Genomic DNA, 25,623 nt, shown 5'->3' with positions numbered 1-25,623 from the left:
GGCAGAAGTCTGTCCTTTGGGGTAGGACCAAGAACTTCATCTCATACTTTCGTTGTTGTGTGTGTTTTTCCAGAGACCCACTGCTAAGGAGTTATTGAAGCACAAGTTTATACTACGCAATGCAAAGAAAACTTCCTACTTGACTGAGCTCATCGACAGGTACAAGAGATGGAAGGCCGAGCAGAGCCATGACGACTCGAGCTCCGAGGATTCTGACGCGTAAGTCGGCCCAGAGCGACCCGAGCGCGTGTGTGGGAGGGATCCGTTGGTCTTTGTCACTTGTTTGGTGTGGGTTTCATTTTCTGTGGAGTTTTTTTTTTTTTTAAGACAGTCCAGGTTGGTGGCAATTGTTGTGTTAGACACAGCCTGGGCCTGTTTGGGAGTTGTTTAGCCTCTTGACTTTGCTGGTGGAGTTTCTGCAAGTGAACTCTGTGGTATGGGAAACTGGACCTGGCTGTTTCATTCTGTTTTGTTTCGTTCTGTTCTGTTTTGTTTTCCATTAAACTTCCTGTTCTTAAAATGCTGATCAGGTGAAACTGCTTTACATGGATGTCTGAAAGGCCAGAAATGCACGTGTTTGTGATTCTCTCTTGTGGCTGGTAGAAGCTTCTGTACCAGGAGTGACTTACTGAGAACTGTTGTCAAGTTCGGCATCTAGGAATTCCCTTGGCTTAAGAGGCGGAGTGGGGCTGGAGCCATTTGTGTGGGGAGGGCTGGGGGAGGTGGTCGGGCAGGCTTGTGTCTGGAAGTCCGAGCGTGGGACTCGTCTGTTCTCGTGTATGCCTTGGCAGGAGTTAAAGTTGGCCCACAGTGCAGGTCCATGCGCCAGGCCAGTTGAATGAGGATTTCTGGGGATGAGACCCTAAGTGGTTTTTCAGGGTCTCTAGGTGATTCCAGTTTAAAGCCAAGGTTGAGACCACTGCCCTTGGAAGTTCTTGAGGTACTGCCATTGGGAGATTGCTGGGGTAGCAACAGGGATGACAAGATAAAGAGACTGGAAAGAGGTTTGGAGAGCCAGGACGCGGCGGTGGATTTGAGTGAGGGAGGGAAGCCGATGTTCCAGGCTGCGGCAGCGTGGCACCAGGTGTTGTGATGTGTGGTGTGGGAAGCCGAGCGTGGGGTGGACTGTGTGTGAGTCTGAGTTGTCCAGGAGGAGACGTCCAGTGTGAAGTGGCACCTAGGTGTGGAGTTCAGGTGAGAAAGCTGGGCAGGTGAAGCTGGCTTAGGGCCCACTGCTCTGTGGAGGTCACTTGAGCCGAGAGAACAAAGTGTGTCAGTTGGGGCATGTGGGGGAGTGAGGCTGGCCCTCTAGGGAAGCCAGTGTGAGGGTGAGGCTCCACCTGTGAGTGAGAGGGGAGAGGTGTGGCCGAGGGGCGGGAGGAGGTGCAGGTTCAATGGGGTCACAGGCGTCAGGGGATGATCAGCGGGGCCTGGGGCTCATTGCCTCTGAGGCCCACGCAGGACAGGGAGTGATCAGCACACCATCATCTCATGATGGGGGAGGGAGCGCTTGGAGGCACATGGGTGGGCCTTGGGGCGAGTGGAGGGTACCAAATAGAGGCAGTGAGTGTGAATCCCAGAACTGGGGCTGAGAGACAGCCGAGGTGAGGCCAAAGTGTTGGAATGACAGGCATGAGCCACCCTGCCCAACACAGGGACATGTGCTTCCCTGATGAGAGGAGGAGCCCAGCAGAGAGAAGCTGATACCCCAGAGATGGGTTCCCAGGGAGGTGGGGGACTTGTCCTCCAGGAAGAGGAGGGCGGGCATGCACACACTGGCACACCGGGGAGTTGCAGAACCACCTCCCAATGGTCTCTTCTCTGTGAGGGAGGAGGCAGTGGGGGACTTTGGCAAATCCCAGAGGGACTGGACAAGGGTGTGATGGGTGGGGACTTGGGGCTGGTGGGCGTGGGTTCGGAGGTCCCCAGGTGGCCTCCCCCTGAACGTCCCAGTGCCCCCAGAGCAGGTGTGCGAGCACTGATGGGATCTCCCTGCATTTCTGTGTTAAGAGAAACAGATGGTCAAGCCTCGGGGGGCAGTGATTCTGGGGACTGGATCTTCACAATCCGAGAAAAAGATCCCAAGAATCTCGAGAATGGAGCTCTTCAGCCATCGGACTTGGACAGAAATAAGGTACGTCTGCTCACTCCAGAATGGCCACACTGACCTCAGTGTGCAGTGTTTTGGAGGCACTTGTGTGTGAAGCTTGCTGTGGATGCGGGTGGGGTCCTTTGTGGCAGCTATCCTGGAATTTCGTTGCTAGGGGATGGACAGATCAAGAGCTTTAGTTCTGTCCAATGATCCAGGTGTTCACACCAGGGAGTCTGGCCTCTGATCTGTTCTGTGCTGCTCCATTCTGCTCTCTGCAGCCCTGCTGTCAAGTTAGGATGTCCTGACGTGGCAATGTCATGGGGTTTGGGGGTGACCCGTGAAATGACTTCATAGCTCTCTTTGAGGGACTGTTGTGCATGTTGGGGTTACTTATGTACATATCATAATTTTGTGACTGAGTTTGAAGGACCTTATAAGTAAACGCATTGCTTTTGATATTTATGTAAAACAATTTTGATTAATTGATTTTATGCCTGTTAAATTTATGAAAGGCCATATATTTAGGGTCTTGTAAAGCATAGTGGTATAGTTTCTCTCAGGCAGGGTGGGCCAGTGGCTGTCCCCTACAAGTCCTGCTTTGATAAGTGAACAGGTGTTAAATGTCCAAATAGAGGTTGCAAAAGTAGAAACTTGGCCTCTGTCCTAGACATCACTTGGAATGGCCAATCTTGACCTGATTTCTGTTTCCAGGGTTTCAATAGTAAAGTACTTGTCTCTTTTTTTTTTTTTGGAGACAGGGTCTCTGTCACCCAGGCTGGAGTGCAGTGGTGCCATCAGAGCTCACTGTAGCCTCAAACTCCTGGGCTCAAGCGATCCTCCCAGCTCAGCCTCCTGAGTAACTGGGATTGCAGGCGTGTGACACCATGTCCAGTTTATTTAAAACTTTTTTTTTTTTTTCTAAGTAGAAACATGGTCTCACTATGTTGCCCAAGCTGGTCTCAAACTCTTGGGCTCAAGTGATCCTCCTGCCTCGGCTTCCCAAAATGTTGGAATGACAGGCATGAGCCACCACACCCAACCAGTTCACTGCCTGTGCCCACACAGAGTCCCCTTCCACATGGAACCCAGATGCTTGTTTCCCTGGTGCGTGGGTTTTGCGTGTCACTGCAGATGAAACTTTGAAGTCTAGTGAGAGGCAGCCCATAGTCATCTTCAGATGTCATGGTGCGCAGAGGGTATTTCCTCAGCTTGAAGTGTAGAGGCAGCTCCTGCACTTCCATAATCCAGGAGGGAGGTTTATTGCATTATTGCCAATGTGAATGTCAACTGTTTCTGATGACTTTTTTTTCCTCTCTCCCAAGATGAAAGACATCCCAAAGAGGCCTTTCTCTCAGTGTTTATCTACAATTATTTCTCCTCTGTTTGCAGAGGTAGGTACCTGGCTGGCCTTTTCGGAGTGGGAGGGGAGGGGGAAGGAGAAGCTGGACACACTTCAGTGGTGATGTTGCCAGTAAGAGTTGGGGACATTAAGACAAGCTGGCAAAGGCTCGGAAAGCCTGCATGGTGCCTTCCCAAAGGCTGTCAGCATCAGGCACCACCTTGCGCCTCCCACTGTCCTGGGTGATGCCCACTCTGCCGCAGCCTGGAGCATGTAGACTGGATGACAGTGACCCAGCCTGAGACCCTGTGTCACCCGTTGCCCTGCTTTTTAGCAAATCTCATTGGGTACAGCCTGCTCTCTTTGCCTCAGACCAATTTCTGGCCATGTGGAAAGTAGATTCTTTCTTCTAAGGAGACGGTGGATGTCCTGGAGTCCTCCGGTCTCCCCTGAGCCACATGTTTCACTGAAGTCCCTCCTCTGCTCAGCAGTGCTGTGCCCCCGGCTTCCCCGCGCCCACCCTCTGTTCAGCGCCTCCCTCCCAGAGGAAAGTGCTCCCGTAGCCGTGTTTTGAGAGATTTTCAAAAATAGGCTTTATAAGAACGAAGGTTCTGCATCTGTTTAGTAGCAGATTTGAAAATAAGTTGGAAGTCCCCCCTTTTCTTGTTGTGCCCCTCCCTGGCTGAGGCTGCTTTTGAGGTACTCACTGTGGGCCACACATGCATCTGTTTGCATGGGGATCGCCCCTCTTTGGGCAGTTTTCCACTGCGGCTGTGTTTGGGGGTCCTGGTCCTTGAATGGGAGGCCCTCAGGGGAGGAAGGGTCATAGGAGCTCATTCCCCTCCCCTGTGCCTGCGTCACGCAGCGGGGGACCCCTGGCCATGGGCTGTGCCTGGCCAGCTACGGTCCTGCCAGTGCCTCTTCCCAGCCCTCCAATGAGCCTTCGCCTGTTGCCCTGCCCAGCAGGTGCCCTGGAGGGTTTGTCTGAGGGCCTCTGACCTGGCAAGTTCAGGGCCCGGTGGGAGCAGGGGCTGTGGCCAGAGCCCGAGGCCTCACCTGCAGCTTCAAGTGGGAAACAGCCGAGCCCGCTGGTGTCGTGGAAGCCACAGGGTACACGGAGGCTCTGCTGGATGATGTCTGGCTTCAGCCCCGGCTCATGGTTCTGGGCACCTGTGCTCTTCCTACCTAGGATGTCCGGGTTGAGTGCCATCCTGCTCTTCATTTTGTCCCATGGGAGTTGGCCCCATAGGATTTCCAGGCTGTGCTCCTGCGGCCCTGCCATTGGCCGCTGGAATAGGGTCAGTCAGGCAGTTAGGGAAAGTGCATGGACTTCTTCATTCACCTGAGGCTGTTTATTTTTTTTACTGGGCCCATGAAGAAACTTTGACATAATTATTCAGGACATATCCTAAATGCAGTCATATCCTGGATTTTCCAGCTAACCAAATGCTAAACTCACAGACATCTTTCCCAGTGTATTTTTAAGAATGATATTTGCTACCCTAGAGTTCAGAGTGTTGATTGTGTATTATTTTATACAATACTTGTAGAAGCCCAATAGAAGGATTATATCCCCATGCTTACAGATGAGGACATTGAGGAGACGGGCATTGGTGTCTCGCTTTCCTTCAGGGAGCACAGGTCAGGTTGCTCCCTGAAGTCAGTGATGGGTCCAGCACGTTCCACACAGTGAGGGGACAGGCCCTCTCCCAGGGCGGCCCTTCTGCTGCCTTTGCTCCTTCTTTGAGACTTAGGGGCGGGGCACGGGCAGGAGGGAGAGTGCTGGATTGTAGATGACTCTCTCAGGACTTGTAAATACTGTGAAATGATTGGGAGTCCTAGACAAACACAAGTAGCTGTCTTGGGGCCGGTGGCCTGGCCCTCTGCGGCAGCAAGAACTTCAGGAACAAACGCTCTCCGCACCCATTGGCCCTCCAAGGTCAGACCCTTCTAGTTCCTGCCTGCCCCTTCAGTAGCGAAGAGAGAAGCCATTGCTCTTAAGGCAAGGCCGGGTTTGGAAATGACAGCATGTGTTCAACAACCTGAAAACCAAGCTCAGTGTCGCCTGAGATGTTTCTTTCTTCCCTGAAGAGGGGGTGGTGTCCATCATCTCTGGAGCCACCACAAAGAGCCTCTTCTGTCGAGTTCTGAGCCATGCTGTATCTTGACTTGAACAGCTCTTATTTTCACAGTTCATGTTTTGGGGCCTCCAGAGAGAGACTTAGAGTTGACCTTCAACTTAGGGAAGTGCCTGAAGGCACTGTTGTGATTTCTCTCGGGAGTAGAGGTGCCAGGAAGGACACTGGAGATTCCCAGAATTTAAGGCTGCCACTTACTTATATGAAATTGAATATTTTGACACTACTCTGGATCACAAAGGCAGTTTGCTGGAGTTTAAGAACCAACCCATTAATATTAGGAAGTAAGCAGTGTTGAGATCAGAATAACTTAACGACAGGCTTTGAAATTGCTTTTCTGGTACAAGGTTATGGTTGAAATGGGAAAAGAGCACAGAGAGGACAGTCCATCACGGTGAGACTTGGGAAAGGCACTCAGAGAGCTAGTCGTCTCTCTTCTGGCCTCGAACAGTAATGATTATGGTCTGACGATTGCCCTGTGTATACATAACTGCTCTCAGAGCATTTGAATCACCTTTCTTCAAAAGGAACCTGGGCCGGGCGCAGTGGCTCACGCCTGTAATCCCAACACTTTGAGAGGCCGAGGTGGGTGGATCACTTGAGGTCAGGAGTTCGAGACCAGCCTGGCCAACATGGTGAAATCCTGTCTCTTAAAAATACAAAAATTAGCTGGGCGTGGAGGCCGCGACCTGTAATCCCAGCTACTTGGGAGGCTGAGACAGGAGAATTGCTTGAACCCAGGAGGTGGAGGTTGCAGTGAGCTGAGATCACACCACTGTACTCCAGCCTGAGCAACAAAGCCAGACTCCGTCTCAAAGGAAAAAAAAAAAAAAAAAAAGGAATTTGAAGTGGCCTGGAGTCAGAGCCAAAGCTTTTCCCGGGCACCCTGGGGCTGGGGTAGTGTCTTGGTCCACGTGCTGTTTTGCTCCTTGAAAAGCATGCTTCCCAGTTCTGCAGCTGGTGCGCCTCACGCTGTTCTTCCTGTTCCTGTGTTTTCAGTTGAAGGAGAAGAGCCAGGCGTGCGGAGGGAACTTGGGGTCCATTGAAGAGCTGCGAGGGGCCATCTACCTAGCGGAGGAGGCATGCCCTGGCATCTCCGACACCATGGTGGCCCAGCTCGTGCAGCGGCTCCAGAGGTAACTACCCAGGGCCCCTCTGGGCTGGGGGAGGAGAGGCCTGCACTTGGGCTGGGACTCAGTTGATGAGTTTGGTACTTGATTCTTGGCCTGTCTGTTCCTGTTATCTTGCAGGCCTCAGGGTAGACAACAGAGTTGAATTAGAGGAGACTTTGTTCTGAATTCTAGAAATCAATGTGAATGAAGGATCTGAATCTGGAAACGGCTGGAAAAGCCCACAGGACTTTGTGCATTTGTAGCTCTTACCACATAAATACAGGATGGTGGTGAAATATCTGTTTCCTCTTAATTATGCAGCTTAATTATTGGCCAGAGAATGATCGTTCTTAGCCAGATGTGTGTAACTATCTATCTGGTTTTCGGCTTTAAAGTCAAGTGTGAGAAATGCCAGCAGCTTTGGTGTGGTCAACTCAGCGGGAGCGGGCGCAGGTGTGTTTGCTGTCTTAGCTGTGTGTGTCATGTCTGGAAGCCTCCTTGGTAGGGGCTCATCTGTGCCAGCCTGTAGGGAGCTTTTGTCCCTGCCCAGTGGCCCTACCTGTTGGACGCACTATGGGTGAGGACTCAGTGGGGTGACAGCTTCGCCCTCCCTGCTGCCTCCCAGCTTGTTGTAGGAGTATCCATGGGAACCAAGCCCCTCCTGACTGCCATCTGGCACAAGTGCAAGGCGTTTGGAGGCAGTGGATGTGTGCTAGGCAGCCGCTCTGTGTGACCTGAGGGTCATTTGTCACCAGGCTGTCCTCCACACCCCAGGGGGACCAGGCGTGCCGCCGCCTTGACATTCATCTTCAGGTGTCCAGGCTGATGCGCCTCTCAAAGCTGGCTGAGCCTCTGTGATCATGAGCGGCATTTCCAGGTCTTTCCTGAGACTGCATCCCACCTGACAGTACATAAAGACGTTTTGCACACGTGAGGTGGTCCCTTTTGCTATTTGGAAGTGATTGAAGGGGCTGCCTACTGTCCTGTGCAGAGCCCCTCTATGTGGGGACAGCAGGAGAAAACCACAGTTCTTTTTTTTTTTTTTTTGAGACGGAGTCTCGCTCTGTCGCCCAGGCTGGAGTGCAGTGGCGCGACCTCGGCTCACTGCAAGCTCTGCCTCCCGGGTTCACGCCATTCTCCTGCCTCAGCCTCCCGAGTAGCTGGGACTACAGGCGCCTGCCACTGTGCCCAACTAATTTTTTGTATTTTTAGTAGAGATGGGGTTTCACCGTGTTAGCCAGGATGGTCTCGATCTCCTGACCTCGTGATCCGCCCACCTCGGCCTCCCAAAGTGCTGGGGTTACAGGCGTGAGCCACTGCACCCGGCTGAACGAAAACCACAGTTCTGATACTTCAGGTTTATGCTTCTGAACTCGGGTTTCTTAGTAAGACATTTCAACTTTTTAAGTTGCTAGAAAATAAAAATGATTTACTTGACTGCCTTCAATTTTGAGGCAGTTGAAGGATGATCCCTCCCTCGATACTAAAAACAATATAGGAATAAAGGAAAATAGAATTAAAAAGTCAGCCATCTTTTGCCTGAACACAAACTTTTTGATTTCTCAAACTTAGCATCACATACCTCATTCTAGTGGCATGCATTTCTCGTTAGAAAGAGCCTTATAATAAAACAAATAGAACAAAACCAGAAACTGGTAGGATTGTTATTGTCTTGTTGGGCGTTTTGCTTTCTGCTTTTGTAGTATTACTTTTAGAACTGATACTTTCCACATTGTCCAGAATTGCCTGAAATTGTTATGAACCGTTTGTTTATATACGTGACTTGATTTCCCTAGCAGCTCCAGGGCACAGAGTGTGTGGCTTGTATGTGTTGAACTGATCCATGTTTCCCATTCCCAGACCCCTATCTCTCTGTTCCTCTTCTTTCAGTTGTTAAGGCAAGTAGATCTGTACCAGTGCTGGCCAGTAGAAGTACAATGGGGGCCACACACAGAATTTCATGTTTTCTGCTGGATGTGGTGGCTCACGCCTGTAATCTCAATGCTTTGGGAGGCCCAGGCAGGAAGATCGCTTGAGGCCAAGAGCTTGAGACCAGCCTGGGCAAAATAGCAAGACCCTGTCTCTACCAAAAAAAAAAAAAAAAAAATTTAGCTAAGCATGGTGGCTTGTACCTGTGGCCCTAGCTACTTGGGAGGCTGAGGCTGTAGAATTGCTCGAGCTGAGGAGTTCGCGGCTATGGCTATGATCACCTCTGCACTCCAGACCGGGCAACAGAGTGAGACCCTGTCTCTAACAACCAAATAAAAAGAGAATTTTACATTTTCTAGTAGCCATATTTTTAAAAAGCAAAAAGAAGTGAAATTAGTTTCAACAATACATTTTTTAACCTGCCAGTTCCAAAGTATTATTTCAACATTAATACCAAAATCATCAATAAGATATTTTATATTTTTGGAGGGACCGTCTTTGGAATTGATGTGTATTTTACACTTAGCACATCTCCGTTCAGACGCAGCACATTTTACGTGCTCACTGGGCATCATGGCTGGGATTGACCCTATTTACCCTCGGGCGGGTCTGCAGCTACCTGATGTCTGTGTTGTGTTTAAAACTTTACTTTGCAGTGATGCACGGGGGAGGTCGAGTTGGTGCTCTCTTTCCTTTGTCTGTGATGAGGAGTGCCCCTCTTTCCTCCTCTGTCCTCAGATGAGCTGCCTCTTGAAGTGCTTATCATCTCCCTGCAGGCTTGGCTGTGGTACCAACTTCTTCCTTCCCTGCTCCTGAAGCTCCCACTGAGCGTTCACCTCGATGGCTGCCAAAACCATGGTGGCCATGGCTTAGACTTCCTGCCAGTTTTGCTCCGAACACATTATTTCAGTGGATGACTGTAGGAAAAATGAGAGCCGCCTCTCCTCTGAAGCATTTTTCAGAGCCTTTCTGTCTCAGCTGGAATTAATGTTTGGATTCTTTTGTGTGACATCAACTCATCCCGTGATTTAGTCATTTGTATTTCTTCATAGTTGAGTCTTAGGCTCCGTGGCTAACGTGTGCTTTTGGGAGGACCTTATGTAACTATTTGTTCTCTGGGAGAGAGTGCCAAGTATTTCAAGTGCCTGAAAAGAGGAGCTCTAGATTGGAACGTTTGAGATAAGCCTGGTCAAAGACATCCTCAGCCATCTCTCCTGGACCTGTGACTTGGAGTCTGTTGTAAAATGGTTGAGGGAATCGTGGTCTGAGGGGACCCCGTTCTCACGCTTTTTTGTATTCTAAAGACAATCTTGTAGAATTTTTGGAAGACACAGAAATTACCCATGATCCCACCCCTGTAGCCCAAATCTCATCATCATCTTTGGGTGCATTGCCTTCTGTTGTCCTACCGGGTCATAAACTTACTGAATTCTCTTATCTACCTTATAGTGCAGATAAGATTTTTTAGAATTTCTATAGTACTTATTTAGGATATAGAAGTTGTTCATGTAAACTATACTTACATAGTGCACATATACAGGTTGAATATCCCAAATCCCTAATCTGAAACTTTTTGAGTGCCAGCGTGAGGCTCAAAGGAACTGCTCTCTGGGGCATGTCAGATTTCGGATTTGGGGATGCACACTGGTAAGTATAATGCAGATATTCCCAGATGCAAAGCCAGAAGCATTTCAGATACGGGATGCCCAACCTGTAATTTTGTATGTACTTTTAAACTTGTACATATTTTTAATATTGCTTTAATATATATATGTAGATACAGATAATTACCATTTTTAGTCTGTGTTATTTCAGTTTGTATAATTTACTTAACTGATTCTGTACTGTTGGGCATCAGAGTTGTTTCCAAATTAGTGTAATTACAAAAATCCCGAGAGACATCTTCGTGCAGACACGTTGTTCCTGCTTTGGACCATATTTCGGAAGCAGTTCTAGGAAATAGATTCTTGGACTGCATCACTATTTTTATGGCCAAAATGGGTTTCCTGCCCTCACTTGGGAATGCATATGCATCCCTGGAATCTTACTGTGTCATGGTGTGTGGATCAGTTTTCACTTTTTGACAGTTGATCATAAGTAAAAGGGATATGATTACTTGTTTTATTCACATCTCTTCAGGGAGGCTGAACCCATTCTTGCTTTTTGTGACATGCTCTGGAGTTTTTGTGTGAAAATCATGGTCTTCTCAGTCTTTATATGCATTCTTTTAAAATTAGACTTACCCATTGATATTTGCTTCACTTATTTTTGTATGAGTTGGAATTTCCTATGAAAACTAAGATTTTCGTTACTATATGAATTTTTGCACAGGGATGAGAAATGACATGCATTGACTTCTCTCTCTCTGTTTTTCCCTAGATATTCTCTAAGTGGTGGAGGAACTTCATCCCACTGAAATTCCTTTGGCATTGGGGGTTTTGTTTTTCCTTTTTTCCTTCTTCATCCTCCTCCTTTTTAAAAGTCAACGAGAGCCTTCGCTGACTCCGCTGAAGAGGTGCGCCACCAGGGGCCACCCCAATGTCGGGCGCCCGTCCAGGGACACATACAGTCTTCGCTGTGCCACAGCCAGATGAAGTCTCTCAGATGGGTGGGGAGGGTCAGCTCCTTCCAGTGATCATTTTATTACTTTTGTTTTTAATTTTAACCATAGTGCACATATTCAAGGAAAGTGTCTTTAAAAACAAAAACAAACCCTGAAGTGTATATTTGGGATTATGATAAGGCAACTAAAGACATGAAACCTCAGGTATCCTGCTTTAAGTTGATAACTCCCTCTGGGAGCTGGAGAATCGCTCTGGTGGATGGGTGTACAGATTTGTATATAATGTCATTTTTACGGAGACCCTTTCGGCGTGCATAAGGAATCACTGTGTACAAACTGGCCAAGTGCTTCTGTAGCTAACGTCAGTGGAGTAAATATTCGACAGGCCATAACTTGAGTCTATTGCCTTGCCTTTATTACATGTACATTTTGAATTCTGTGACCAGTGATTTGGGTTTTATTTTGTATTTGCAGGGTTTGTCATTAATAATTAATGCCCCTCTCTTACAGAACACTCCTATTTGTACCTCAACAAATGCAAATTTTCCTGTTTGCCCTACACCCCTTTTGGTACACCTAGAGGTTGATTTCCTTTTTCATCGATGGTACTATTTCTTAGTGTTTTAAATTGGAACATATCTTGCCTCATGAAGCTTTAAATTATTATTTTCAGTTTCTCCCCATGAAGCGCTCTCGTCTGACATTTGTTTGGAATCGTGCCACTGCCGGTCTGCGCCAGATGTACCGTCCTTTCCAATACAATTTTCTGTTGCACCTTGTAGTGGATTCTGCGTATCATCTTTCCCACCTAAAAATGTCTGAATGCTTACACAAATAAATTTTATAACACGCTTATTTTGCATACTCCTTGAAATGTGACTCTTCAGAGGACAGGGCACCTGCTGTGTATGTGTGGCCCTGCGTGTGTACTCGTGGCTGTGCGTGTGTGATGAGACACTTCGGAAGACTCCAGGGAGAAGTCCCCAGGCGTGGAGCTGCCGAGTGCCAGGGTCAGCGCCCTGGACAGCTTGCGCACTTGCTCACCGAGATGATGCTGTTGGAGGTTGCTGATCTGTGCGATTGCTGTAGCGGTTGCCGGGGACCTTAAGAGTTATTTTGCTTCTCTGGAAGGGGCCTATACTTGCTAGGCAGGCAGCCAGTGTGTGTGTTTTTCTTGGTTTGCTGTGGGGCCTTGCTTGGCAAGGGGGAAAATCTCTGGGTTTCTGAAGTGGGAGGGTTCTTGCAGCAGTTGTTGACTGGTATATGAAGCATTCTTTTATGTTTGTTGAAGCCGATGATTGACATCTCCCGTGGGTGTGCCAGTTCTTGTGGAGTTAAGACAGGATTTTTGGAAGCAAGGAAGTTAGTGGGTGAGCTTGGGGATGTAGCTCAGCTATCTGCTGGTCTAGTGGCCTCTAAGCTATAGGGAGGGGACAGAGCCCTGAGCTACAGATGCTTGAGTGGGTTATTGCGTCGGTTTGCTAGTGCAGTCTGATTTTTAAGCTCTAAAATTGAGGTATTTTATTAGAAGTGGATTTGGGTTGAACTCTTAATTTGTATAAGGGATATATTTTGGTCAGGGGAAATAGAACTGAGTTGCTAATTCTTATTGTACTCATTACTCTGCACATGAATGTTATCTTGAATAATAAAATTGGAGAAGATTTCATTTTGTGTTTCCGGGGAGTATTCTGTGTGGGGGGACTGTTTCCTTACATGAGGCCGGCAGCGTAAGCCAAAGATGAGTTTTGTCCTTATGAGAGAATCACACAGATGAGTCTGTGTTCCCCAGGGTGTGCCGTTACCTGATTTTTAAGTGAGCCAGGGCGGACATGCAGCTTTTCTGATTTACAGAGTTCTTCAGGTTTACAAACGGACAATGACATCACAGTTTTTAGCAGTGAAGCCAGTCTCATGCTACTAACAGTGGTTGTGCCGCTTGAGGGACTGGGTTCTAATGAACAATACTGGTATTAACGGGGAGTCTCTGCAGTCGCCAGACTAATCATACTCAGCTCCTTCCCCTGTAGAGCAACAAGTGGTTCTGTTAGAGTTGACTGGCAGCATTTGCTGTCGGGGGAGATGGGGTTTGATGGAGTTAGAAAGCTCGCCTCTGTGTACACTCTCTCCTGGGCTGTTACTTTCTATAGACGCACAAAATCAGCTCCAGTGTTTTTAAGGGCATCTTATCCAAGGAAGCTGGCCTTTGTGTAGCCACTTCCAGGCCTGCATTAAGAGAGAGCCCAGGCACCAGGGCTACCACTGGAACCTGCCTCAGCATCAGACCTGCCGCTGGTCTGTAGCCAGTCCCGGCCTTTGAGACGGGTTTACTGTCGTCACCAGTAGCCTCTCAGTGCCAGCCCCCACCTGCTCCTGGCTCAGCTGCCCAGAGCCTGCAGCCTGGGGAGGTGCTCAGTCTCTGGGAGACGAGGACCGTCGACTGGGTGGCTGGTAGCTCCTGTGTTTTTGAGCTGTCCTGGCTGGCTGCTGCTAGTGAGGTGGACATCAGTGTGGTTTGGGATGCCCTGGCCACCTCCTGCTGGGTTCTGATTTTCTTGGAAGTGCATCTGCCTTCCTTATCCAGTAGTTTTATTCCTGAGTTGCTCTCGTGAAGTGGCTGGTTTGGTTCTGTATGTAGCATTTTATACCTTTCCTTTGGCAAAACTGTCAATTTATAAGCATTTTTTAATATTTCCTTCCTTTAAAAACAGCTTGTGTATTTCTGCTATAAAATGTGTCAGCAAAGGCAGAGTGACCTAATAGGGCATGTTCTTAAGCACAGGGACTGTATCATGCAGGGGCCAATAAAGCTCAAGAAAACGAGTATCTGCGTCATTGTGTGTCTCGTGTGTAGTGTGTCTCAAACTCCACTCAGATGGACTGTTACCCACACTAGTTTTTAAGAGTCTCACTCTGTCGCCCAGGCTGGAGTGCAGTGGCGTGATCTCGGCTCACTGCAAGTTCTGCCTCCCGGGTTCATGCCATTCTCCTGCCTCAGCCTCCTGAGCAGCTGAGACTACAGGCGCCCACCACCACGCCCAGCTAATTTTTTGTATTTTTAGTAGAGACGGGGTTTCATCATGTTAGCCAGGATGGTCTCAATCTCCTGACCTCACGATCCACCCGCCTCGGCCTCCCAAATTGCTGAGATTACAGGCGTGAGCCACCACGCCTGGCCTAACACTAGTATTTTCTTGAGGGCACACAGGAAGCAGAGGTGCTGGTCACAGGTCAGAACCACCAGTGTCCAGCAAGTAGTTTGGAATCATTCAGAAATAGGAGAGTGCCTTGTCCCCAAGTCTCCAGGAATGAATGGTGACTTCCTGAGGGAGCCTGATGCTGCTGTGTGGCAGGGGCCACACGCCCTGGAGCTGTTTGCTGTTCCCCTGCCTGGAGGTGGGAGGAGCGTAGGGAGCAGTTGGGGGCAGGCCCTCCCTGTCTCACTCTCAACACTGGGGCTTTAGAAACCCTTGCTGGAGTGTCCCCTTCCTCCCTCCCCACCACACACACACACACAAAATGAAGACTACAGGCAAAGTTGGCTGTCTTGCCTTAAAACGTCAATATGCTGGATTGTGGCGTGAGGTATTTTTATTCCCTTTGTTAGTACTGGAAACCGTCTGGTACATCTTGTAAGGCAAATGATTGATTAACACACGTCAGGCTCTTCATCCGTTTGCAAGTTGCCGTTTCCAGGTGCACCGGTCAGAGCTCCACAGAGAGGGCGTGTTGCTCGTTCTCAGGTGGGCAGGTGCTACGGTGCGGGGCGCTGGAAAGAACTGGGTTGAATCGGCCGTCGCTTCCGCTTGTTTGAGACTCTTGGTAGAAAGGGCTTAGAAAAACCAAGGGAATGGCAGCCACCCCATCACCATCGAGAACAGGCAGACGTTTCCCGAGTAGGGGCCCGAGCCACTGGAAACCGTGTTCCCTGTGCAGTCCGACTGACACTACCCCATGCCTAGGGGGAATGAGTATAAAAAGGTAAATGTTTTTGAAGACAGGCACAATATATACTACTAAAGAATGCGCAGTTTCAAACCACAGTTGCAGGAGGATATAAGAATAACAACAGGTGCCGGGGACTACGTACCATGATTTCATAGTGCTCTGCAGCCAGCACGCTCACTAAACGCTCATCACGGAACATACCACAAATGGCCCTGATCAATGACATACAGGTTTTCATGCTTGTGACACAGCAAAACACCACGGCTTATTATCTTCCCACTGTGTACACCACTCACAGGACGGTGACAGTCCAGGTATTGCACTGGATTTCAGCTTCGCTTAACAGAAAACAACCCTGCTACGGTTGGAAAGAATTACCACTTAAAACGATTTGGTCAACTTGCACCAAGAAGTAGGTCGGGAACAGGTGTTTTCAGGTGAGCATGAAACCCCGCAGTAGAACGCTGTGTGCTGCAAATTGCTTATTAATCAGAGAAGTGAGTCCTACTAACTTCCTATTATTACAAAAGTAGAAAGACTGAAAAAAAAAAAAAAAAAAAAAAAAAACGAAATCTGAAAATGATCTCATTTGCTTAAGGCTGCACTGAGTGTATTGCAAACACCGGGAAATCCACTTCATAAAATGGAGCAGCCAGTAGGTGAAAATAATAAGTTTCTTTTTTTTAGGAAGAAAATACTTGCCCTGTCTTGTGTTGAAAGGATGTGTGTGTACTGTTTTTCAGGGGTAGGGTGGAGGGAAGATGTCATTTGGCACTCTCGTAATGACAATGTTTTAATACTGGCACTAGCTAAAGAACAGCGCCCCCAGCGGATGCCAGGACTGGAGGTGGGAGCGCTGTTCGTTCAGACGCTGAGAGGTCGGGGTTAAAAAACGCGGCTGTGGAGACAGGAGAGCTGCTGGGAAGCCATGTTTTTGATTTTCAGACAGGTGTTAATTTTACCAGGCTTCATTAATACAGAAAAAAGGAAACGTCTTCCAGGAAAGCAGCCACTGCGGAAACGAGTGTGTCCGGCCATCAATACACGAGAGACTCTTTGTGGCTCAACACGTGGGCTCGCGAGGCAGAGCTGGTGGCGCTGCGGATCACTTCCATCCACCTGCAACACGGGAACGCCAGTCAGTCAACCTTTTGTTTGGACGGACTCATGACACTTTGGTGGGCATCGCTTACAGAAACACAAGGTGAAGTCAGGCCGCCTGGTTGGTAATCTGCCACTTCAGCAGAAGAGCAAGGGAACAGCCAGCACCCAGGCATTCCTGAGGTACAGTGGAGACCCGCTGGCCTGGGCACTCAGTGTGGAGCTGGAAGTACCTTGCTGCGGTGACACTGCCCGCTCCATTGCAGCAGTTAGGAGCGAGGTGGCCTCTGGTTGTTGGGGAGAACGCTACCTCCTATTTTCACGGACATTGCAGAGAATGGCAGGGCATGGCCCATCCTTAGTGGAAGCTCTCCCTTTTTTTTTTTTTTTTGAGACAGGGTCTGGCTCTGTCACTCATACTGGAGTTCAGTGGTGCAGTTATTGCTCACTGTAGCTACCTCCTGGGCTCAATCGATCCTCCAGCCTCGGCCTCCTAGGAGATGGGACTACAGGCTTGCACCACCACACCCGAATCTCCCTTTTTATATATTTGTGTATTTGCTCTATACCAGTGGTTCTCAAATGGGTGTAATGCTGTCCCATTTGGTAAAGTCTGGAGACATTTTTAGATGTCCCAACTGAGGGGTTGCTGCTGAACATCCTACACAATGCAGGACGGACTCCCCAAATTACCTGGCCTTTTCCCAGGCCTTTCAGGATCTGGACTTCAAGGCTGGACCCTTTGTCACAATAATAGCAAAATCCCAACTTGGATAAACCCAGCTTTCAAGCTGAGTCCAGGACCAGATTTGAGAATGGCTCTCCTCTAGGTTCCTTTTTCAGGTGATTGATATTGTTTAGGAAGTGCTCAGCATATTGCTGAGGACCCCTCCCTTCCTGCCCCCCCAGGGGGCAGCTCAGCAGTGCCAACTGCACAGGTAGTCAGCTTGGGGATGCAATTTGCAGAGGCCCAGGATCTCTATTTAAAATGTGAATTGCAGGAACAGTCTTAGGCCTGACTGACTGTTTCATTTATTTCTTGGCTAAATGAAGTCTGCGGCCCCTGGCATTACACCATGTAGGCAGTCTCACTGGGGCTTAGCTTCACCATCCCATACACATACGTCGGAGATCTCCAAGCAAGATGTCCAGGGCCTCAGCCAACATCGTGCAGGGTAAGGGCACAGGGAAATTGGGACCCCACTTTGCCATAAGAACAGAATCGCCTGCTGGTGTCGGGCAGTGGGACCCCAGGTCTAAACACTTAGTTGGCAGGGAAGGGTGGGGCCATCTGACTTGGGAGAAATCCTGATGATTGGAAGAGGGGTCCTCTATCTGCAGGGCCCTGTGCGTGGGAAGGGGGCGTCTACCTTTCGAACGTGTACTCGCTTTCTGCCCGGAAGTAGTAGACGTGGGACTTGAAGTGCAGCTTGAACACGTAGTCTTTGTGGATGTTCTCGGACTCGGAGGGGATGGTGAGCGAGTAGCCGAGCAGAGGCAGGCTGGCGAGGGGATGATTGTCCTGGAAAGGGGAAACCAAGCAAAGTGGCTTTTTGGGGGCAGCTTCTGCTTCTGGGCCTGGCTGCTGCCCGCATCAGACAGGGACTCGGGAGCCCAGGCAGCTCCCCCTTCGGGCATGGGCCTGGAAGGGACCATGGCAGCCAGTGTTGGCCTGTACGTGATGGCCCAGGTGGCAAGTCCCGCCAGGACTGAGCTGTAGATAAAGCCAACCCCCGTCCCTTGTCCAGGCAGAAGACAGGTGGCCCTTCCTAGGGCTGAAGTGGTCCTTCAGTGGATGATAATGATGTCAGTCTTTCCTAGAGCTGAGGGCCTCGGGTGGACAGGGCCCCCCACCAGCATCCCTGTCATCCCCGTGACACCTGGAGCTCAAGAGGCCTGAGTCCTTCCAGAGGAGGGCGGCCCCCTCACCTCATGCTGCTGCCCCCAAGGGCCACCTGCCCTGTGTGAGACACTTACCTGGTGTGACTTGTAGAAGAACAGGCAGAAGTTTGTGAACACCACCCACAGCTTCTGCCACCCGTTGCTGTTTTTGAATTTCCTCAGCAGGTTCCCAGACAACTGATTCTGAAAGGCAAGGAGACTTGTGAGAAGCACAGCGGGCACCTGCCCCAGGAGGGCACAGAGAGCAGCTCTCCCTGCACCAGGGCCCTGGGCTGGGGCATGTCCGCGACTGAAGGATGTGGGCCCCATTGCTCCCCCGTGTGTGGGGAAACTTGACAGGTCTCATCACTTCCCCTTGTCACTTGCTGTGGGGCATCTTGGGGGCCCTGTGTCCCCCAAAAGACATGCTGAGGTCCTGATCACCAGTACCTTAGAACGCAGGCTTGTTTGGAAATAGGCTCATTGCAGGGTAACTAGTGAAGATGAGATCACACTGGGGTAGGGTGGGCCCTAATTCCAACGGGAGTGGTGTCCCGAGGAGAAGAGACACCTTGCAGGGGGGAGGGGTGTGCCCTGTGACACTGAGGCAGAAATGGGGGCACAGGACCCCATGCGTTGCCAGCAGGCGGAAGCTGAAGGAGGGAAAGATCCGTCCCAACAAGCTCAGAGCAGCACTCGTTTTGAGGCACCAGGCACCCTGCCTAGGAAGCGGGGCCTGGGGTGCATGTGAACGGCTCCCACATGCCCTCTAGTGGCCCAGGGGGCAGCTGCAGCCCTGCCCACCTCCAGGCTCAAGGCTGGCCCAGCCCCTGGAGCATTGTTAGATTGCACTGCAGCCCAGCTAGGGGGCAGGGACAGGCACCTGTGTCCATGCTACCTCCACACAACTCTGAGCAGGCTTGACACACTCCTGACACACTGGTGGCTTATTTGGTCCCTTTGCCAAAGTGACATCACCAGCAGAGACTCAAAGCAGTTGCACCACCTTGTAAAGGCACTTAATGCCACTGAATTGTTCACGTAAAAATCGTTAAGTTGGCCAATATTGTGATATAGCCATTTTACCACAAAATACAGGCCTCTGAGTCTGCCTCATTCCATATCTCTGGGTGCCCCTGTCACTAAGCTTCTGTGCTGGGAGCTGGGATCAGTCTGATGTCCCTGCCCTCCAATTGCTCAGGGAGGGTCCAGTGGGAGAGAGGGACACCAACAGTGGGTCCTTGAGGTGCTGCAGGATGTGGGGGACCCCGCAGACGGGGAGAAAGGGGGTTCCAGGCCAGGCAGGCAGCGCCAGCCATCCATCCTCCTCCCCCAGTGGCAGAAAGGAACAAGAAAATGCAAGGTTCCAGGTTCCCAGAAGGTCCTGGTGGTGGCCAGGGCTGGGCTGATGCCCATGCGGCATCTTGGGTCACGCAACATGGAGCAAGGAGGGCGGCACACTCCCCTTTCCTAGGTATTTTCATACCGAATCACGTAATTTTCACACAGCAGCCAGCCCACAGTGGGGTTCATACATGTCACCCATCATAGTCTGGGCCCATTTGTTTCCAAAGCAGCTTCCTTAGCGCTCTCTAGCTTCTGCCTGGCCATTCCAGTAGCCTCTAGAAACCTCTTTATCAATAGGCACATCCAGCGGCCCTTCCACGTTCCCCATGGCCAGGCCAAGCCTCCCGCTCCCGTGTCGGGTCCATCCTGGCCTCCAGCGTTACGGGCCCTGCGCGCCGCGACTCTCCTGCCCTGCATTCAGGAGGCTGAGGCCATGCTGGTGGCTCCCAGACCTCTCTCCATTCACTGCCTTCACGAGAGGGTCAACGTCCTTGTCCAGAACCAGACCAGCCTGCCCTGTCTCCTCGTGGCCCTTCACTGGGGCCACCGCTCCTCTCCCTTCTTGGACCCCATCCCCTTGGACCCTGCTGTGGGTTGAACTGCACCCCCCAACAAGTCCAAACCCTCCGTGCCTACGATGGTAACCTCACACGGACACAGACAGGGTCTCTGCAGATGCGATCGAGTTAAGGTAAGGTCACTAGGATGAGCCCTAAGCCCAACATGAGCCGTGTCCTTAGAAGAGGATATTGATTAGAGTGCAGATGCAGGGAGGACAGCTGGGGACATGGCAGACCGGAGCCCTGCAACATGGGTGGAGTCGGGGATCCCCGAGGAGACTGCCGCAGCCACCAGATGCTGTCAGAGAGGCAGGGGCGTTTTCCCTCAAGGCCTCCCAAAGGAACCCACCTGCCAGCAGCTTGATTTTGGACTTTTGGCTTCCCGCACTGTGAGAGATGTTTCTGTGGCCTCACCCGGTCTGAGGTTGGTGCTGTGTGACACCACGGGGAACAAGTACAACCCTCGTGCCCACCGCTCCCTGGCCTGTCCCTTCCCTCCTCCCGGTCCTGTCTGCACCCTGTCCCTTCCCTCCTCCCGGTCCTGTCTGCACTCTGTCTGCTGAACAACTTCCCTGCTGTCCTGTCTCGCCACTCCAGCCTTAAAAGACAACTTGCATTGCTTTGCCTCTGGCCCTTCACTGGCTCTAGTGCCCACAGGCTGGGCAGCCTTCTGGCCATCCCAACATCTGACCCCACCTGTAGTGGGAGCCCCCAGACCTGCTGGCTTGCCCACAACTTTTAGCAGAGGCCAGTGAGTCCACACTGTCCCCACATATGCCCCTTCCTCACGTGTGCCTACGCGAGTCAGACGAGAGCGGGAACTGGAAGAGAGGCTGGGCACGGGACTGGGAGAGGAGGCTGCCGAGTCAGGAGGAGATGGAGCTGCTTTGTTCTCTGTCACGCAGGGAGGAGGCCCTGGGGATGGCTCATCTGCAAGTCAGCGAGCATTTGGCATCTGGCACGCGAGGGCCGCCTGCCACCGACACCAGGTTGATGCCACGTGCCTTGGGAGGTGGCTCCCTGGCAAGGAGGGACATCTGCAAAGTGATAGAGCAGCCAGGTCCCTGACTGTACTAGGTGGTCACTGCCACCTTCAAACCCCACTGGCCAGTGGCTCACTCTCCTGCTCTCTGCTAGGGTCAGCAAACTTTTCCTCAAAAGGCAGACGGCAGATATTTCAGGCTTTGCAGGCCAAGGGGCCAAACTGAAGACATTATGTAGGAGCCATTAAAAAGAAGTTAAACCCATTCTTGGTTCACAGGCTGTAAGCCACCAGGCCGGGGCTAGATCTGGCCGGGGGCCAGTCTGCTCCTGACTCAGTGCCTTGACCTAATCTTGCACACGGAAGGCTGCGACCGTGTAGATTTGTTACCCAAAAGAGCTGGGCTGTAGGTGGGTCTGGGCCACCTGGACCCCACTTGGGTATTTGCTGCCTCGTTGAATGGCCTGGGTGCCTCCAGGTATGTAAAAAGCTTTGAGGCCTATGACAAACCCCAGCCTTGAGAGTCGTAATTCACACACTGCCGAGGTCAGAATGAAGCAAGGCCAAGACGGTTCCTCCCCAATGGCGGTGCCACACGTCGCCTGGCTTCGTTTCAGACACACCCACAGGTGAGATCTGATGGGGCCTCGTGTCTCATGAGCCTATCACGGGTTCTTCCCTGCTCCTCTGTGTGGGGGGTCTCCTTTCCTGCTGTCATAATCCCCATCCCCTGGGAGAAGTCTCAGACCCGCAAGCTCTGCGCACAGGCCTGGTGGAGGTGTGAAGCTGGGGAAGAACGTTTAGTGCTCTTCACACTTAGGCTGTCAGGAGGCCCGGGGAGGGAATATTCACACCTGCACACTCACGGGAACCCCATGGGATGAGCCTCGTATATGGGGACAGCTGGGAAGAAAGGCTGTGCTGTGGGGGAGCCAGGGCCTGCACCTCGGCCATGTCCCCTTGAGGATGTCATCAGAAGTAGGCCTGGGCTTAGAAACACCGGCTTGTAGCAGGAAACTCAATAAAGGCAGGTCTGAGCAGCGGGGAACGTCGTTTCCCGAGAATAAATTCCGAGACTCTCTCGAGACCCTCCATGAAGCATTGCTGGCTCATTCCTGCTGCTGCTGGTTCCAAGAGCCAGCACACTCCTGTCCCGGCCGGAGTCTCTTATGTGACACTGTTTGGACCAGGCCTGTGGGGGAACTGGACCTTTCTGCGTTTTGGAAGGCGTCCTGCCTCTACCCCCTACTGCAGCAGCCCCCCGGAGGGCACGGGGGCAGAGGTTCTGCAGTGAAACGCGAGCGTTCACATAAAACACAATCGCAATGATGAATGGCCTCGCCCCAACTTCCATTGCCAGTGAGAGATGAAGAAAGCTTTCCTGTTTTAAACCTTCACAGGCTTGAAGTGTTCTGAAACACAGCTATGGGCCTGGACTGAAGAATGCTTAGGGAATGGGTGTTTGGAAGGGTCTGGAAGGATTCAAGATCTGGGAGAGATGCATCTTCAAAGCCAACTTTCAGGTGGTAGGCTCAGAAAACAATACCCCGAAGTGAAAGGCTCAGAAGCCAGGCCTCCCTGACCACCTCCTGCCTCGCCCCTTTCCTCCGCAGGCGAGCCATGGAAACTGGACTCCCCCTTCCTTAAGGCGGGTCATTGAAACCAGAACCTCCTTCCCCCAAAGCCAGCCACAAAACCAAAAAAGGTGACCCTAACCTTTCCCCACCGTTCTGTGTAAGAGCTGGCTATAAACTTACTCCCTGGCCCACCTTGTGTGAGAAGAGGTTCTAAGACCCCCACTGCAGAAGGGGTCCCGCACCATACCCCGGAGTGAGGAACGCTGCTCAGAGAGGCCCAGGAAACCCGGAGGAGCCCTGCGGGGCTCCTTTCGCCCTCCTGGCATTAGCTCTCAGCCCGTCCCATCAGCTCCACACGGCGATCCGTTCTTCATGGAACCGAAGCATAAAAACAGACGGTTTTCGCCGGACCTCTGGGTCTTCATTCTGAAGGCTCCCATGTCATGTAAAATGACGATGAAATAAACTGGTCATGCTTTTCCCTTGCTAGCCTGTCTTCTGTCACAGGAGTGTCTGCCGTGACCCTCACGATGGGGAGGAGCTGGCACCTGCTTGCCACCGTGCAGACTCTCCTCCCTCCCATGCACCCGCTTCCCGTGGGGCGGTTCAGGACGTGACAGCCATGGAACTGTCCAGCAGCTGTGCCCTGGGCACCTGTGTTCTAGGCTAACTGCATGAGAGGCAAGAAAACAGGCGAAGAATGACAGAAAACGATCTTGTGGACGGCAGCAGGACTGATGAGCTCCAACAGACGGGATTGCATTTGTGGGAAGTCGGCGCCCACTCAGCACCACCTGCGGGGATACCTCCGGCAGGCTCCAAAGGGGGCCCAGTGTTGATCCTTCCCTGCTCAGCCACCACGGGTGGGTGGGGCCGCCCGTGGTGCCAGCCTCCCTCAAGCCCCTGGCCCAGAAGTTTGCCTGGGTTCTGCCTGGGCCAGCACAAGCTGGGAACCAGAGCTGCCCTGCCCCCGCATACCTCCACTGCGATGCTGAAGTCCACCATGGAGACGCTGGTGTTGCGGTGCCAGCACACGTGCACCATTGTGTTGCCACGGTGCGGGGCCTGGCGCTCCAGCGATGTGCGCGAGGCGCTCAGGTCATCCTCTGACTCCTGGTCAGCCGCGGTGGCTTCATCAGGGGACTCTACAGGAGGGGGCAAAAGGCAGCACTTCTTATCTTTCCTCCCAGCACCCCTTCCTGATACCCTCTGAGGTGCTGGAAGGTAGGGGGGCTCACAGCAGTCACAACCTGTGGTACCCAACCAGAATCTAGTGAGGCCCCGATGGACCCTGCAGCCCCAGCCACGGAGCCCCGGCCCCTCCCAGGTGTGTGGACTACAGCCCTCACTCTGGGTGTGGACAGCCTGATGTTCCCTCCCCGGACAAGGGTAAATGCCGGCCCAGAAAAGGTAACTTCCCAGCTCCCTCATGCTGATTTCAGGGTTTTACTTTTAGGAAAAAGAACTGTCTTGATCTCTGGCTTTAAACACAAATGTACACTACGGACGTGAGGCCTACCCGATGGGGTGACTTTAGATGCAGAAATGCTGTCCCTCCATGAACCAGACCCCTGCATGGGAAAGCTGCCCTGGCCACACTCACTGTTGTCAGGGGGGCTGCTGGCCAGGAACTCAGGGGCAGGGCTGCTGCTCTTCTCTGCCAGGTCAATGGCCATCTGGATGTCCTCAACCCACTTCTCCATCTCAGACCGAGAACTGGAGACAGAGACGCGTCAGGTGTTCAGGCCACAGCACATCAAAGGGGAAACAGGCAAGGGGCGGGCTCCCGAGTTACCTGGCGGCCACGATGATGGACTGCCGCTGGCCCCGGAGGGTCAGGCAGTAGGGCACCCCCCACTCGTCTTCGCTCTCCTCAATCTGTGGGCAAGAGAAGATAACGTCACCATGAGGCACGTGATGCACTTCCAAACAAACTGAGCTGGCAGCCAGGCAACTTGGAAAAGGAGGGGTGCCACTGAGCGGGGCTCAGGAGACCCAGAGCCCCACAGAGGGAGAAGGCACTCCGAGTTGGGAAAACCAAACTCGGTAAGGCGACAGGAAGATCACAGCACACTGAATGTTTTTGGCAGAGCCCACAAACTTCCCTCTCTCCAACCCCGGAGGATAACGTGGGCACCAGCCAGGGCCACACCCCAGGCTCAGGCGCCCTCTACACCTGCCTGCCAAGGGGGGCAGGAGGCAGCCCCAATCCAATTCGGGGGAGGACGAGGCGGCCTGCCCAGCTCCAGGGAGCGGGCGCTGTCATTCTTGTGTGTGGTGAGGACTGTCCGGGCCCCTGGGGCCAGGCCCAGGTGGTGGGAGGCAAGTTCATGCCAATGCGGCCTCGTCAGCTTGCCCCTTCACTCGATTCTATAAGGAATCCCATGTGCAGGAGGAGCTGTGTCCCCAGAGCCCCACTAGAGAAGCCCTAGAAGACTCGATCTTTTAGGTGAAAGGGTTGCATGGTCTTTGAGCCCACGTCTTGTAACCAAGATGACACTGGCCACCCTCTCCCTTCCTATCCAGTCTCTCCCTTCCCCTCCTCATCGCCGGGTCAGCAGTGCCCGCACCTGCTGCCCCCGAGGACAGGCCCTAGCCTGGAGCCTGCGCTGTACTCACCGTCATGCCGTAGAGCGGGAGCTGCCCGTGGACTTTAAACTGATTGGAGGCCGTCAGCCCCCGGCTCGTGTACAGCAGGACGTCATTGAACTAGAGGAACCAGAAGTGTGTGGAGGTGAGACCATGTTTGGACAGCAGGCCTCCCTCCAGCATTCCCTGTCCTCAACTGTGCCTTCACTGTCCTCAACGACCTGGGCCTGGGCACCTCTGGCTGCTGCTCCTCTACCCCAGGTCCCTCACTTGGGTGGCCGAGGTCCGGCCTCGGGAGCCTTGCTTGCCCAGGTGGCACAATCCTTGTGAGGACAAGCCGCTCTCTCCACTCACCAGGAAGAACATGCGCTGCTGAAGCCCCTTCCCCGAGAGCTTGCTGAGGCTGCCCAGACGGATGAACTCCTGCAGGGGAGGCAAAACGGAGGGCTGGCTGCACGCATGCAG

At 52.0% G+C, this 25,623-nt stretch overlaps 2 protein-coding genes across 6 annotated transcripts in view; one reads left to right on the top strand and one right to left on the bottom strand.

Moving 5' to 3' along the window:
- Positions 1 to 14,008, top strand: part of STK24 (serine/threonine kinase 24) — a 72,743-nt gene extending 58,735 nt beyond the window's left edge. For 2 of the 3 annotated variants that reach the window (XM_032151149.2, XM_032151150.2), the window contains exons 7-11: positions 74 to 219; positions 2,011 to 2,134; positions 3,415 to 3,483; positions 6,569 to 6,705; positions 10,990 to 14,008. In XM_032151149.2, coding sequence (XP_032007040.1) covers positions 74 to 219; positions 2,011 to 2,134; positions 3,415 to 3,483; positions 6,569 to 6,705; positions 10,990 to 11,026 — 513 coding nt within the window. In that variant the 3' untranslated portion in view covers positions 11,027 to 14,008. The remainder of the gene's footprint in view (positions 1 to 73; positions 220 to 2,010; positions 2,135 to 3,414; positions 3,484 to 6,568; positions 6,706 to 10,989) is intronic. The other variant, XR_009213311.1, reaches the window with a different exon arrangement.
- A 2,044-nt stretch (positions 14,009 to 16,052) lies between these two features.
- The window catches only part of FARP1 (FERM, ARH/RhoGEF and pleckstrin domain protein 1), a 314,829-nt gene continuing 305,258 nt past the window's right edge, over positions 16,053 to 25,623 (bottom strand). For all 3 annotated transcript variants that reach the window (XM_032151148.2, XM_032151146.2, XM_058438026.1), the window contains 8 exons: positions 25,513 to 25,581; positions 25,189 to 25,278; positions 24,365 to 24,447; positions 24,173 to 24,285; positions 23,548 to 23,714; positions 18,200 to 18,307; positions 17,593 to 17,744; positions 16,053 to 16,240 (listed from right to left, as the gene is read on the bottom strand). In XM_032151148.2, coding sequence (XP_032007039.1) covers positions 16,159 to 16,240; positions 17,593 to 17,744; positions 18,200 to 18,307; positions 23,548 to 23,714; positions 24,173 to 24,285; positions 24,365 to 24,447; positions 25,189 to 25,278; positions 25,513 to 25,581 — 864 coding nt within the window. In that variant the 3' untranslated portion in view covers positions 16,053 to 16,158. The remainder of the gene's footprint in view (positions 16,241 to 17,592; positions 17,745 to 18,199; positions 18,308 to 23,547; positions 23,715 to 24,172; positions 24,286 to 24,364; positions 24,448 to 25,188; positions 25,279 to 25,512; positions 25,582 to 25,623) is intronic.

The sequence above is a fragment of the Hylobates moloch genome, unplaced genomic scaffold, assembly GCF_009828535.3.
Source record: "Hylobates moloch isolate HMO894 unplaced genomic scaffold, HMol_V3 SCAFFOLD_4, whole genome shotgun sequence".
NCBI lineage: Eukaryota > Metazoa > Chordata > Mammalia > Primates > Hylobatidae > Hylobates > Hylobates moloch.
Note: the sequence above shows the minus strand (reverse complement) of the source record. Positions and strands in the feature narration are given on the sequence as shown.